Source organism: Lynx canadensis, chromosome B4 (genome assembly GCF_007474595.2).
Source record: "Lynx canadensis isolate LIC74 chromosome B4, mLynCan4.pri.v2, whole genome shotgun sequence".
NCBI lineage: Eukaryota > Metazoa > Chordata > Mammalia > Carnivora > Felidae > Lynx > Lynx canadensis.
In genome coordinates this window covers 55,564,911-55,581,539 of record NC_044309.1, presented here as the reverse complement: position 1 = coordinate 55,581,539, position 16,629 = coordinate 55,564,911, and the positions used below count along the sequence as shown (strand labels likewise).

Below are 16,629 nucleotides of genomic sequence, written 5' to 3'. Positions count from 1 at the left end.
TACATATACTTAATAGCTAACATTTACTAAGCTCTAATTCTAAATGTTTTACATTTATCTCTAAGACACAAAGAGTTCAATAAAAAGAGGTTTAAGTACATTATTTAAAGTTATAAAGACAGTTTATTAAAGAACTAAAACATCTATTTCAAGTTTAGAAGGGTGAATGCTAACTTTACCTATCAAAGTCAACAGGCATGATCTACTATTGATAAACAAAGTAAATTATATGATAATCATCAGGTATTATCTGTGATAATCATATCGTAGAATACTCCCATTATCTATTATAGAAATGGTCTGAGTAGTGAAACTAGGAAGTAGGGTAGCTAGGGTGGCAAGCAGGACTACAGATTATGGCTTTTGAATCCTACACTCACTCTTCTGTACCATTATGCTATATTTATATTCACTTGATAAAAATAAAACAAAACAAAAATAGAATGCTACCACTAACTCTTCCAGGGTACCATCTGGCTTACAAAATTGCTGTTAGTTTACACTTTCTCTTTCCTTAACACTTTAAGCCAAGTTTTCTTCATTCTTCCTTTACAGTCTCTCAAACTACTCTCTTACTTTTCCATTTTCTATCAATTAATTTAATTTTAATGAATCTATCTATTCAAGTGATTCCTGCATTTTCCCACTACTGCCATTCTTCTCTACACAGATTCCAAAAGTAATCCTTACATGCATGCTCTTTTGAAGACGGTGTAACTGTTCAAGAAACTATGTAAAATCTATAGTGTTGAATAGAAATAACTAAAACTCAAAGGATTGAACGTGATAATTACAATCATATACAAACAAAAGGGAACCAAAAAAATATGAAACATATTTCTCATACTTTGTTTTTAATGTTTTAGTTGTGTATTATCTATGTATACAATATCTATGTATTTTGCATATACTATCTCAATCCCCATAAAAACCTTAAAAGGTAAATATACTACTCTTGTTATTTCCATTTTACAGACAAGGAACAGGTAACAGTTCCAGGTAACAGAACTGCAACAGTTCTGCCCAAAGTTACACAGCAGAACTGTTAAATGGCAGAATTAAGGCTTCACCCTAGGCAATCTGGACTCCAGAATCTTGTGCTCTTAATCCACACAATACTATGCTGCCTCCGAACTCTGCATTATCTTATAAAGTCAAGAAAATCTTACATTCGCCATTGCCATCTACTTCGTTATTTTTAAGTGACATTCCCCCAAATTTTTTAATAAAATAGTTATTTCAAAAGAGGATTTTGTGGGGGTTTCTGCTGTCACTTCCTGAATATCTAGCATACTGGACACATTTACAGATGTTTGCCTAACCCAAGTAAAAGGGTATACTGTCCCTATCAAAGTCTGACAAGCTACCTGCAAATAAAAACACATACACTGAGTGAATCAAACTAATCTGTGAAATAATCCAACTCAACAGAACAATAGTCATTTTTCTCTAATGAATTATAAAAAGTAAACAGAAAGAAGGAAAGCTCTATAGGTCCTGCCTGCCTCTACTGTCCTTAAAATGAAAAATTCCTGAATAGATATAAAGGGGAAAATAAAATTCCTAATTTTTATACTAGTATTAATCACACTGTATAAAAATGTGTTCATATAACTTAGATTCCAAATACTAATTTACAAGTGTTTTTATATAAAATATAATGAAGTGCCTTACTTTTTGAACCTAGGGAGTCAGTTTTACAAAAGCCAAGTAGGACTCCAGTAATTGAGGGGCACCTGGGTGGCCCAGTCAGTTAAGCGTCCAACTCTTGATATCAGCTCAGATAATGATCTCATAGTTGTCAGATCAAACCCCACATCAGGCTCTGCACTGAGGCATGGAGCCTGCTTGGGATTCTCTCTGCCTCTCCCTACCCACCCCCCCACCTCCTACCCCTCTCAAAAGACTCAAGTAATTGAATTTTCAACCTTATTACCTGGGGCTTAAATTCTCAGTAAACTAAGACAATGCAAACTTTTTCACACTCCAGTATTACTACACTGTAGTAGTAAATGTAAATTTCTCCGCCTATTTAAAACAGCTTTTAACAAAAAGAATTCTTTAAAAAAGGGCTCCATGGCCAACTCATTCTATGCAAAAAGTACCCCTTCAGAGCAATCATTACTCTATCCTTCTTCCAAATAAATGTTTCTATATTTGTTTCTTGACTGGTCATCTCTACCATCTACGTACTACCCACTTCCCAGGACTGTGTAGATTGTCTTTTTTGTTCTTGAGTTGGCTGGGCGAGAAAGGCAGTTACACTCCTGTAGTGCCATCTTGAGAGTCAGATGAAGCAATGCTAATTTAATCAAATACTAAGAGAGCAACCAAGCCAGATTTTATACACAGAAACCTTGTAAGCTACCTCTAAAACCCTATTATGTATAGCAAAACAAGGTAAAACAATTTCAAATGTAAAAGTAATTTTACCTTTTATTAAGGTCTTCATCTGCAAATCCTGTAGGAATGAGAGAGAAATATTTTCCCATCTTTAGCCATAGATTGGATTTGGGAATCCAGCCATTGTGTGCATGGATAGCATGGATTTTAGCAAGCTGACGTGCTATGAGTCTGTTTTAAGACAAAACAGCATAAAAAGAAAATGTTAAGTATCATAGGTTTTATGTCTACTCGTGGGTAAACTAAAATAACTAGTATGCATTCATTTTAGAACAGGATTTCATTTTTATCTTATGTAAGAGTCAAAATTAATTTGTCAAGGCAACTCTCAGAAGGAGAGGCAAACAAATGATTAAAGCATCAGTAGGAAAAAAACACCTACAATTGATACAGTGAATAAATGTTATATCCAAAAGGGGTTGAGTGTCTAGAAGTAAGTGGTCTATTCTGATTCCATAAACAATGGTTAGGACCAGCAGAACAACAAAAAATTATAAATGACTTCAAGGCTCATATTAGACATTAATCAGCAATACATTTAAATTGCGCTGTTTAAATAAACTTTTTTAAAAAAAAAAAGGTCTTCTGATGTCAGAATCAATCTTCTCAATTCAACAAAATAATCTGAAGCTATGTATACGTGTATCCATGCTATCTTTTTATCTGTAGAACCTAGAACAGCAAACGCTAATATAAGAATAAGCATGCAAAACAAGTTACCAAACAGCCTATAAAGACTAGCAGGTGGGAAAAATGACTTAATAGTAAGTAATGACTTAATAGTAAGAACTTAAAACTGGCTAATTTTGAAGATGCTCACAATCTAATGTAATGCTCTTCAAAGTACAAGTTTTAGGAGCTATGACATAGCGCCATCTAGAATGTCTGATGCCCCACCTCAGATCTACTGAATCACAATCTCTGAGGGTGGGACCCTGCACTCTCATTTTAAACAAGATCTCCAGGTGATCGCAATACACTGTAAAGTTTGAGAAACACTGATATAATGCTCCAATTCCGCAGCCTGGCTCTATACTGAAATTAAACTTCAGAAACATACACACATACACATCTACATACATAAATAAATAAACGCCAAGGTATTACCCTTAAAAATTCTGATTTAATTGTAGTACAGCCAGGGCATCAAGATATTTAAGTTTCTCAGAGGACTCTGATATGCAAAAGTGTTTGAAAACTGCTGCATTAAAGCACACAATACTCTAGCACTGTAGTACTGTGATTAAATACACAGTTTTATTATATTTTTATAGTATGGTGAATATTCTTATGTACCTAGTTTCTAGTAATAAAAGAGTTCTGATTTTCTTTTGAAGAAATCTCCATTCCCTTCACTTTTAGTTCATGTGGTTCATATAGAGCTGACCTCAATCCTAACCCTGTATCACATCTGTAGCACTAATTTTAGGAGTTACAATATGACACAGAATTGCCCAGAGCATTCCATTCTTCCATATTTGTTCCATGATGATTGGTTCTGAGCATATTATTCAAACTAAGCCAAAGGGAATTTTCGTTGATGCTTCTGACTGGTTGAAACTATTAGAAAAAGAAGAACTCCCCTGCTCCCTGCCCTCCTCCCACCACTGCTAAACTGATTAGATAGGCCTGTATGTAATTGCTAATAATAATAATTGCCATCTTTTTTTTTAAGGTTTTATTTTTAAATAATCTCTATACCCAACGTGGAGCCCAACCATACAACCCAAAGATCAACAGTCACATGCTCCAATGACCAAGCCAGCCAGGTACCCCTATTACTGCCACTCTTAAGAAAACTTGTAAGACTATAAAGCTAACACAGAATAAAAGAGAAACGTGATACTGCTCTAATGACAATGTTAACAGTCCCTGGATCCACCCATGCTTGAACTCAGTATCCTCAGCTATATGCACCAATAAATCCCTCCTTCTTTAAGTCAGTTTGAATTTTCCAATTATCAAGAGTCCTAATATATTACCAAAATATTACACAAATTAGATTACCTAATACATTACACAAAATACGTGCGCCTTGGTTCATATCTCTCAAATCAGCAAACATTGCTTTACATAAATTAAGTAAGTATTGCTTGAATGACCTTCCCCCAGACCATATATATATATATATGTATGTATTCATGTCTATATGAATATACACACACAAAAAATCTAGTTTTAGCCAATCTCACACACACACACACACACACACACACACATACATATAAAGGTAGGCCCAAATGCATATATGGTACTTTAAGCACCAAGAAACTTAATGAAAAAGTCAGATAACAAAACCAAAACAAAGAAAAGTTTTGTATATATACACATACACATACATACATATATACTTACACATACATGCAAGTGTATATGTGACACATACATCTTAAGCCCATTAAGAACTGATTTTAAAACTTTAAAGAGGAAAGCCAGGACCAAAAGTCTTGAAGAAAGGTACAATCCATGTTACATAAACTCAAAGGGCAATCTATGTCAACCAAACCTTACGTTCTAGAAATGTTTACTGAACAAATGAGACCAGTGATTCAGGAGAAGGATCACATAGTAGAACATGTATTTAACACGGACAAATTTTATTTGCTGTGGTTTTTTAAAATAAGTGAATAGTAGTGTCATTTTTCATAGTTTTACCCCAAAGTCCGTACGAAACCCTGATTTACAAAATACAAAATGTAGTCTCAGAAGTTATCCAATTATCAATTATTCAGCTGAGAGTGACTGAAATGACAATTCTACAGTAAATACTTCAAAACTGAATAAAATGTTACCCAAGGGGCTCTTAGAATTTAAGGGAATTTGTTAAACATGAAGAGCTACTAGAAGAGAAAGCACCTACTAATTTTGAGTGCCTTCAAATTTTCTGACAGAATGGTGGGTAACAGGCTGAGCCAGGATTTGGAAGATTGCATGATGCAAAAGCCAAGCCTTTCTCACTATAGACACCCCCCCACCAGAACACTACATTGAATTAGTTGGATTTTCATTCTGACTCTGCCATTGTTACTTTCGGTCTGAACTTAAATAAGCAAATCATTTCATTTCTGAGTGTCAGATTCCTAATAAGAAAAACAAAATTATTGGGGAGAGAAAGAAAAAAAAAGGTAGAAGCAACCCAAATGTCCATCCATGGATGAGAGGATAAACAAAATGCAATACATACATAAAATGGAGTATTTGACTTAAAAAGGAAGGAAATTCTGACACATACTACAAGACAGGTGAACCTTGAAGACACCCTACTAAGTGCAATAAACCAATCAACAGACAAAAGTGTGATTCGACTTACATGAGGTATCTAAGGCAGTCAAATTCATACAGATAGAAAGTAGAATGATGGCTGCCAAGGCTGGGGGTAGGGGAGAATTGGAAAGTTGCTGTTTAATGCATATAAAATTTTAGTATTATAAGATGAAAATAACTGTGGAGGCTGGATGCAAAACAATGGGAATGTACTTAATACTACTTAACAGTATACTTTAAAAATAATAGAGGGCAGGGGCGCCTGGGTGGCGCAGTCAGTTAAGCGTCCGACTTCAGCCAGGTCACGATCTCGCGGTCCGTGAGTTCGAGCCCCGCGTCGGGCTCTGGGCTGATGGCTCAGAGCCTGGAGCCTGTTTCCGATTCTGTGTCTCCCTCTCTCTCTGCCCCTCCCCCGTTCATGCTCTGTCTCTCTCTGTCCCAAAAATAATAAACGTTGAAAAAAAAAATTTAAAAATAATAGAGGGCAAATGTTATATGCCTTTTTACTGGCCAGCACCTCCACCAAAAAAAATTTTTTTAATTAAATGGTTATACAGTTCTTAACAAGACTTGATTAGAGCAATTCGGTTATTTTCTCTTAGTAAATTTTACATACAACAGACAAAAAACTACAAAAAAATCTCTTCAATAATGTAATTCTGCACTACTTACTTAATAAACCATGATGTTTTGGTTTTTTTTTTTTTTTTTTTTTTGAGAGAGCATATGTGCATACAGGCAGGGGAGGGGTAGAAAGAGAGAGGGAGAGAGAATCCCAAGCAGGCTCCACATTGTCAGCCTAGAGCACCAATGTGCCTGAATCCATGAACCTGAGACAAAATCAAGTCCGGTGCTTAACTGGGCCACCCAGGCACCCCTAAACCATGAATTTTTATTTGTATATATAACAAAGTAATCAAAAATTACCTCAAGATTTCTGATTTTCACTGTCATAGACTGGTCCTTCTTCTACCTGGTCTCAGTTAAGTAAGGCTTCCCTGCACTAATATCAAGGCAAATGCTACTTTAAAACCCCACACTCTGGGGCGCCTGGGTGGCGCAGTCGGTTAAGCGTCCGACTTCAGCCAGGTCACGATCTCGCGGTCCGTGAGTTCGAGCCCCGCGTCAGGCTCTGGGCTGATGGCTCGGAGCCTGGAGCCTGTTTCTGATTCTGTGTCTCCCTCTCTCTCTGCCCCTCCCCCGTTCATGCTCTGTCTCTCTCTGTCCCAAAAATAAATAAACGTTGGAAAAAAAAAAAAAATTAAAAAAAAAAACCCCACACTCAGTAAAACAAAACATTTGAAAATTTCAAGGCTTCGGAGAACTTCTTAAATATTCAATAATACTAATTGCTCCCACTCTTGTAAGCTTTCAAAAAATTAAGAGTATTATAACAATAACAGGAATTTTTTTAATTGAAAAGTAATCTCTAATCTTACCACTCCAATAGAGCTTGTTTCATTTTTACATACTCCCTTTGGGTTTTCACATAAGCAAATTATTGTGTGATTGTAGCAAAGTTCATCTATTAAGTGAATTTTTTCCTCTTAGGCCTGCATCAGCCATTCTGCATTATTTTAGATAATATCCAAAATTATGATTTCAATAATAGTACATTTATTTGTGTTTATATGCCTTGGTTATATCTGACTATAAGAGTTGTCATGATAGAAACATACTATATAACTTTATTTTATGATTATATATTGCCCTACTGATTTCCAAGAGAACATTACCAATATCACGTATAACCCACAATGTACAATGTACCAGTTCCGCTACAATACATACAACATTGGAAGTGTTTTTTAGTTATGCCTTTTGATAAATGTGCAATAATTGATTTTAAACTGCATTTTTCCCATGATGTCTGTTGCTGGGTGGGTTTTTTTACATTTTTTTTCAAGTTTTTATTTTCAGAGAGAGAGAATGAGCAGGGGAGGGGCAGAGGGAGAGAATCCCAAGCAGGCTCCACATTGTCAGTGCAGAGCCCAATGAGGGGCTTGAACTCATGAACCTTGACATGACCTGAGCCAAAATCAGGAGTTGGAGCTTAACCAACTATCACCCAGTCTCCCCCAAGTGGTTTTAAATTAAACTATAGCCAGGATTCCTAGCAAGAGGCAAGTAAAGTATTAGAGAAACACCTGATGAGAAAGTTCCCAAACATCTGTGAATTTTAAAAAATTTTCTGAAGGTCTCTCCAATACTTGTTTGCTACAGAAAAGTTCAAATAAAACATGTCATGGTAAACTTCCATAAGCTGAATTACTAGTTAAGCATTAACTTGGTACAACTTGTCTTTATCATACCATTCTCTCACAGCCTCTTCCCTGCTCTGCCTTTTCCTGTAAGGTTCAGTTTAAATGAGATCTCAGTGAAACACTGCCGAATTTACCCAAGTATACACAGTAAATTATCTGTACTTTTTTTTGAAAACCTTTTCTGTTTTCTGTGTATACTATTTAGCTTACTTTTTTCCAAGATTATTGTCCGTCACACTGCAAATTACTAGGAGAAAAGGGATTGTCTGAATTCTTTTTCCTTCTCTAGACTAAACATAAATATGTATCAAATTTTTATATTCAAAGTAAATACTCTATTACAATCATAATATACACAAGTGGCAAGTAGCTATGCCTGAAGGAGCCAAAGCCAAGACAGCACCTTGGACTTTGATCTAAGGCTCAATCAGCACTTACTGAAGCTCTGATTAATCAATCAGTCCAGACTGTTAGCTGCATATCAAGCTTACCTAATAACAACAGCTCAAAATGTGACACCTAACCCGAAATTAGTAATAAGTCCTTATTTAATAAATCAAATCCTTTTACCATAAATATATGAAATTCATTTTCTAAAGGAGAAAAGCTAAATGCAAGCACATCAATCATCCCAAATTTACACCCCTAACCTCTTCTTGGGGCTCCAGAATTATCATTTATTCAATTGCTTACTCGATTTTTTTTAAAAAGTATTCCACTGTACATATTTGAAACCAGTAAAAACCATATTCCCTTTTAAAATCATTTATAATTCAGCTATGACCTTCTTTCAATTAGCTCTTCTTTTTATATTTTCTGTGTTTTACAGTAATTAACAAAACCTTCTGGGGGTACCTGGGTAGCTCAGTTGGTTAAGAGTCCAACTCTTGATTTCAACTCAGCTCATGATAAGATCAAGACCAATGCTGGGCTCTGCACTGACAGCACAGAGCTTACTTGGGATTCTTTCCCCACTGCCTTTCCCCTGCTTGCACTCACTCACATGCACGCTCCCTCTCAAAATAAATAAACATTTTAAAGGAGCAAGAAATAAAAAGAACCTGAACACTTATACATACCATAAGAGAATTACACTGTAACTTGAAATAAATTTAATAGGAAAAAAGGTAAATAGCTAGTGTTACTACTTATAGTGTCAACTAGCCATATCCTTACCTGTCATCTTCTTTGCTTTCTTTTTCAACCTCCATTCTTTTTTTCAAAAATATGAGTCAATTGGGGGTGCCTGGGTGGCTCAGGCTGAGTGTCCCACTCTTGATTTTGGCTCATGTCATGATCTCATGGTTGTGAAATCGAGCCCTGTGTCAGGCTCTGCGCTGAGCATGGAGCCTGCTTGGGATTCTCTCTTTCCATCTGCCCATCCCCTGCACACATGGGTGTGCACATGGGCTCTCTTCTCAATAAATAAATGAACATTTAAGAAAAAACTATAGGTCAATTCAATATATCATTCACTGCAAGCTAAGTGTCATAGAACTTAATTAAATATATTGTTGGGGCACCTGGGTGGCTCAGTTGGTTAAACATCTGACTTCAGCTCAGGTCATGATCTCACAGTTCGTGAGTTGAAGTCCCAGGTCAGGCTCTGTGATGACAGCTCAGAGCCTGGAGCCTGCTTTGGATTGTGTGTCTCCCACTCTGCACCTCCCCCACAAGTGCACGCTCTCTCTCTCTCTCTCTTAAAAACAGACATTAAAAAAAAAATAGAGAGAGAGAGAGAGAGAGAGAGAGAGAGCGCGCGCGCTCTTTGGTCTCTAACAGCATGGGTTCTTTTTTTAATGAAATGTATATATACCTGCATTAGTATCATACATATTCTAAGTAGATCTAACTGAAAGTACAGGAAAAGGCTTCTATATAGACTTTTTTTATTTTTTAGAGCAGTTTTAGGTTCACAGCAAATCTGAGAGGAAGGTTCAGACATTTCCCAAATGCCCCCTACACTGACAGAAACATCACCTCCTTCAGTATCAACATCCTCTACCAAAGTGGTACATTTGTTACAACTAAAGAACCCATACTGGCATATTGTTATCACCCAAAGTCCATAGTTTACATATGGGTACACACTTGGTGTTGTACTTTCTATGGCTTTGAGCAAATTTATGACAGGTATCCACCATTAAAATATCATGCAGACATTTTCACTGCCCTAAAAATTCTGTTTCACCTATTCATTCCTCCTTCCCTACTAACCCTTAGCAACCACTGATTTTTTTAGTGTCTCCATTGTTTGGTCTTTTTCAGAATGTCATGTAGTTGATTTAATGCAAACATTTTTATGACATGGTATCAAATACCAAAATGAGCCTTAACAAAAATTCAGTATTCTTGATCAAAAACTGTAATTTTCCATCTTTCTACTTAAGATTACATACAATTATGAAAAGCTTTCCCTTTAAAACAGAAATTCTATAATAAGCTTAACAGCAATGATTTAATTATAGAGAATAATCACAAATCAATAAATGGGGGAAGCTGCATTTATTTTCTTCTTGAATCTTTTTCACTTTACTTGTAATAGGTGGAGTAATAAAGGCCTTACTATTTTCCTTTACATGTTATGTTCTTTTCTCAGTGAGTAAGTAAAAAGATTAAGTTACTCATTATCTTCTGGGATGTACTAGTCACATGACTAATTACTTAAAATCTTACTTTTCTCATCTATTAAAATGGATTTTAATATTATCTATTCCCTAGGATTATTGTGAGTTGACTTTATTAATACACTTAAGGTGTTTTGGGGTGCCTGGCAGGTTCAGTCAGTGGAGTGTGCAACTCCTGACCTTGGGGTCATGAGTTCAAGCCCCCCATCATGCATACAGTTTACTTAATTAAAAAATATATTTAAGAAAATGCATATACATAAGGTATTCAGAACAGTGTCCAGTTCATATTAAGTGTTGTATCAATATTAGCCACCATCATCACTTTAATACGTCATTTCTCCAATTAATAAAAATTATAACATACCTGTTACTCTATTACCCATTACTCTATCTTTTTTAAAAATATTAGTTAAAAATAAAATCTTCAGGGACGGCTGGATGGCTCAGTTGGTTAAGAATCCAACTCTTGGTTTCAGCTCATGTCATAATCTCACAATTCATGAGTTCGAGACCCACTTGGAGCTCTGCACTGAGAGTGCAGAACCTGTTTGGGATTCTCTCTCCAGCAATCTCTGCCCCTCCTCTGCTCATCCTCCCTCCCTCTCTCTCTCTCTCTTTCCCCTCCAAAATACATAAACTTTAAAAATATAAAGTAAAATAAAATCTTAACTTTTTAATGTAAAATGGTCTCTTCAAGAAAGCTAAAATAAAAACTAAAACAAGGGACTACTCATGAGTATTAAGTACCTAAAATAGCTTAGTTGAAAAAGATTCTGAAATCTCCCATGTTCATGAGGAAAGAGTTCCAAGACTGGTTAGTATTGTCTATCACAAACAAGTGGGGGGGGGGGTTAGTGGCAATGATTACTTGCTATGCTACATCTACATGCTGTTTGCATACACCTCACACCTTAAGGAACAATATATAATGTTATAATAGTACACAAGAGCAAAAAAAAAAAAAGTCTATGAAATTTAAAATTCAGAAAATGTTTCTAAAAGCATAATAAAGTCAACGGATTAGTATTTAATACTTCAATTAATGTCTAAGTTCTTAAAAGCTCTCCATAAGTTAAAATGTGAAAGTCTTGAGGAAAAAAATTGTAATTATAAAAGCTAACATATTACATAGTGTTTAATACATGCCAGGCATTGTTCTAGACTTTTTACATACACTACAACTTTAATCCTTACAACAACCCCCTAGAAATAGGTACTATTATTATTCGCATTTTTTAGGTAGGAAAACTGAGGCACAAAATGTTTAAGTACTATGCCCAATTTCACATAGCTCATAAAGCTGAAGCAGTCTTATTCCACTGTATATTCATAGTGGCAGAGGTATAATGCCATATATAGAATTTCACATGGCTTTTGGGGCACGTGGGTGGCTCAGTCAGTAAGCATCCGACTTCAGCTCAGGACATAATCTCCCAGTTCATGGTTTCGAGCCCCGCATCAAGTTCTGTGTTGACAGCTTGGAGCCTGGACCTGCTTCAGATTCTGTGTCTCCCTCTCTCTCAAATATAAATATTAAAAAAAAAAAAAAAAGAATTTCACATGACTTTTGATTCTGTAACTTTCCACGATCACTCAAAGAGGAAAAAAACTGTCCTGAGCATCTACTTTCCATCATGAGATTATAGAATAAAGAGAAGTGAGAAATCTTCTGAATATGTACTACTGACCAACAGATAGTACCCACTGCCAATAGTTCAACGAAAAGTTTAAATTCAGTGTGTTAAAGATAGTTTAGGAATATCAACATTAAGGCAGTTAAGACGGCAACACCAGGGGCGCCTGGGTGGCTCAATTGGTTAAGTGTCCAACTTTGGCTCAGGTCATAATCTCACAGTTCTTGAGTGTGACCCCAATGTCGGGCTCTGTGCATCTCAGAGACTGAAGCCTGCTTCAGATTCTGTCTCCCTCGCTCTCTGCCCCTCCCCCACTTGCACTCTGCCTGTCTGTCTCTCTCTCTCAGAAATAAATAAAAACATTAAAAAAAAAAAAAAGAATGCTACACCAGTGGGGTGCCTGGGTGGCTCAGTTGGTTCAGCATCCAATTTGGTTTACGTCATGATCTCACGGTTTGTGAGTCCATGGGTTCAAGCCCTGCATCGTGCTCACCGCTGTCAGCACAGAGTCTGCTTCAGACCCTCTGTCCCCCTCTCTCTTTACCCCTTCCCTGCTCATGCTCTCTCTCTCTCTCTCAAAAATAAAAAAACATTAAAAAAAAAAAAAAAGAAGACTGCTATACCAGTTAAAGTTGTATTAGCTTTAAGCAACTTTCTTCTTAAATCTCTTGGACAAGGACTCATTATTTTCCTCCTTGCTTTAGTTACTAGTAAGATGGCCCTTCTCTATGGAGAAGAGAACATTATGGAATATACTTTTTGTATCTGAATCTAACTCCAGCTTTTCCTTTGGCCTAATTTATGCATCTAATCACCTTTAATCCTGTTATATTGATATACTTCAGACACTGTGAACAAGCTTAAGGGTTTATAAATAAATTTCATACACACGCACGCACAAACCTAAACACAACAAAAAATGTAACACAAATGAAAAAAGACATTATCTATTAATTGGGATCCTTCAATAAATTCTAAACAGGGGAGCCTGGATGGCTTAGTCAGAGGAGTGTATGACTCTTGATTTCAAGGCTGTAGGTTGGAGCACCATGTTGAATGCAGAGATTACTTAAAACCTAAAAAAATACATACTAAACATTATACTCATGTAAGGGAGGAGACTCTATCTTGTTAATAACTGGGGTTTGAATAGATTTCTATACCAAAATATTTTTAAATATTATTTGAAACAGTTATAATATACATAAATACTGGTCCATTCCATTTTCATCACTGTGTTAACATAGCAACTCTTAAAATATGACCCAGGATCCCTGGAACCTCAAAACCCTTTCAAGTTTATACAGTTAAAACTACTTTGATAAGGTATTATTTACCTTTTTCACTCTCTCGTGAGTATACAGTATAGTTTTCAAGAAGCTACATGAAGTGGTGTGATAATGTTATCACACTGATAGCTAACAATGTGCAAGTGAGATTCCTGAATTAAAAAAAAAGTTGTTTTAATTTCTAACATGGTAAATATTGATAGATGTAACTCACAAAACCTCTTTGGGTCCTCAATAACCTTTAAGAGCTGTTAAGGGATCTTGAGACCAAAATGTCTGAGAACTTCTGGTTTAAACTATGAATGAATTTGCAGTTTTCAAATCAAGCTCATTTGCTAGTTTTTAAAAGAAAGAGAACTCTAAAAGCAATTTTAGAAAAATGATCAAGCATATGCAAGACGTTATCGTTATAGAAAACATAATACAATGAATTAAAAAGTAATATAACGTTAACAGAATTAAAAGCATCTTAGTAAGCAAAATCTCTGAAAATATGACCAACTGAGTTACAAAAGTTAGTAATAAGAAATGTGTGATGCTTTAATCCACGCACTACTTTAAAAAATTAAGGGGAAGCCTTGACACTCAGTAGCAGGCTAATCCAAAACCACATGCTAGAGTCCTTTCTTTTGCAAAGAGTCAATAACGAGATGGCAGACAGAAAGGATTTTTTTTCTTCTTCAGCAAAAACAAAGCAGAGTCCAAACTAAAGAAGTTTCTAAATTAACCAAATAATTGCTCAAAGAAAAGGCAACTGCCTTTTAAATATTTAAAAAATATTTCCTGGGGCACCTGGGTGGCTCAGTTGGTTAAGCATCTGACTCTTGATTTCAGCTCAGGTCATGATCTCATGGTTCATGGAATCGAGCCCCACACTGGGCTCCACGTTGAGCACGGACCCTGCTTGGGGTTCTCTCTCCCTCTGTCTCTCTCTCTCTCTCTCTCTCAAAATAAATAAATAAACATTTAAAATATACATGTAATTCCTTAGTGCACTTAATACTTTTATTCATCAGAAAGAAAAATTTAGAGAAAGTAAATATACCTGAAAATGGCAGGGTTGCAGACATGCTTTGGATCCAATGCTTCTCCCTGTATAAATTCATAGCACAGTCCATTATTGAAGGTACAGTAGAGTTGTGGTGCACAGCCATGAGCCTGCAACACTCGGAAACTCTTCACTTCCTCATCTCGATCAACTAACAGCTCAGTCTTATTGCCATAAATTCGCACCAGGACTACATCCTCCATTGTATTACTCACATAACAGCCAATAAGTTTATTTGTGATTCCATCTGTGAAAAGCTGCCAAAGGAAAAAAAAAAAAGAAGAAAGAAAAAAATGAGTGAAAAACCAATTATACACTTCATTAACAAATGAAATAGCAGATAACTTGAAAATAACTGAAACATCTACTTTTTAACATAAAAAAAAACTTTTAAATACAATTTTGCCAAACAGGTCTATAATTTTAATTCTAGATTTAAATAAAAAGGAATGCTACCGCTTAATATGTTGCCCTTAATTCCCATAACATTATGTCTTTTCTCTTGATCCAAAAGCATTAATTATTCAATCTCTAGTACTTCTATACAATGTTTTGATGCTATTGTATCTCAAAGTATACCTTGTACTGCAATCACTATAAATGTGTGTATACACACACAATCTCCTATGTCTAATAGTCCGGAAACTCTCTGAAAACAGAGACACTGCCCTCTTTCAGCATGGCATTTAACGTATAAAGGTCTTTAATAATATTCACAAGTTTAGGGGGTGCCTGGATGGCTCAGTCGGTTAAGCATCCAACTCTTGGTTTCAGCTCAGGTCATAATCTCAGTCGTGAGATCAAACCTCATGTCCACGCTCAGTACAGAGCCTACTTAAGATTTGCTCTCTCTCTGCCCCTCTCCCCTGCTCACTCGAGCTCTCTCCCTAAGATACAAAAATGTTTAAATAATAATAACGTTCACAAGTTTAAATATACAAATATAAATCTACCATACGTTACGAATTATGGTAAATCTCCAACTTATAAAAAATGAATTTTAAATGCCAATTTTAAAAGGTTACTTAACACAACATGCATTAGAAGTTGTTGTAAGCATTTATTTAGGTTATAACTTTTTAAACTTAAATACTGTGGCTAAAAAGAGAAGTACAACCTTAATGAGAGGAAATGAGAGGTTAAGTAGAAACTTCCACAATATTTTCTAAAAGGGACTTTTGGGACTTTTCAAGAGCTTATGTCAAGTATGTCAAGTTCTTTTTTCTTTCTGAGCACAAATGGTACACTTAAAAGGCAAACAGATGATTAGCAGTGTTAGTTCAAATGTATTCAAAAACTGCAATTTTTATTTTCCTCTTATTTGATACTAAAACTAATTTTTCTATTTGCTCAAAGCTTTTGGAGGCTCTCAGGTGGAATAAAGGGACAAGAGATAAAACTCAAAGTGTAAGCAAGAGTTAAGGACATTTTTTTCCAAGAAAACTGTCAAAAAAAAAAAAATAAATAACAGGAAAAAGAGCCAAAGGATAAGTTTTAAATGTACACATATTTAGTTAATGCCTGAGAAAAAAATGTAAACGTTTCTATTTCAATAAGATTACTGTAATGATAAACGACATCTGAAAAGGCTTATATCTTCAGGTGAAAATCTGGAACTGTTTACTAAAGTTAACATAATACACAGCTAACTAGGTTTGGGGTTTTTTTTGTTTTAGTTTTTTTTTTATGTTTACTTATTTTTGAGAGAGAGAGCGAGCATGAGCAGGGTAGGGGCAGAGAAAAAAGGAGACACAGAATCCAAAGCAGGCTCCAGGTTATCAGCACAGAACCCAACTTGGGGCTTGAACTCACAGACCACAAGATCATGACCTGAGCTGAAGCTGGATGCTCAACTGACTGAACCACCCAGTCACCCCAACTAGTTTATATATATATTTTTTTATTATATACAAGACTTGACTATTATCCTTATTCACATAATGCAGGTAAATTACATGAGTTAAGTAAAGAGGCTTATTTTAAATACTTTTTCAGGTATGCAGAGACATACAAGTATTGCTTTCCACCTAGATTTCACAAAATTGTATGTAGAATTGACAAGAAGCATATGCACTTACACTAAATGCAAATCATTTT

The 16,629-nt window shown here is 35.6% G+C and overlaps 1 protein-coding gene across 1 annotated transcript in view; it reads right to left on the bottom strand.

Moving 5' to 3' along the window:
• Window positions 1–16,629, bottom strand: part of ETNK1 (ethanolamine kinase 1) — a 67,614-nt gene that overhangs the window by 32,569 nt on the left and 18,416 nt on the right. The window contains exons 2-3 of the mRNA XM_030321930.1: window positions 14,530–14,789; window positions 2,434–2,574 (exon numbers count right to left, since the gene is read on the bottom strand). Of these exons, the coding sequence (XP_030177790.1) occupies window positions 2,434–2,574; window positions 14,530–14,789 (401 nt within the window). The remainder of the gene's footprint in view (window positions 1–2,433; window positions 2,575–14,529; window positions 14,790–16,629) is intronic.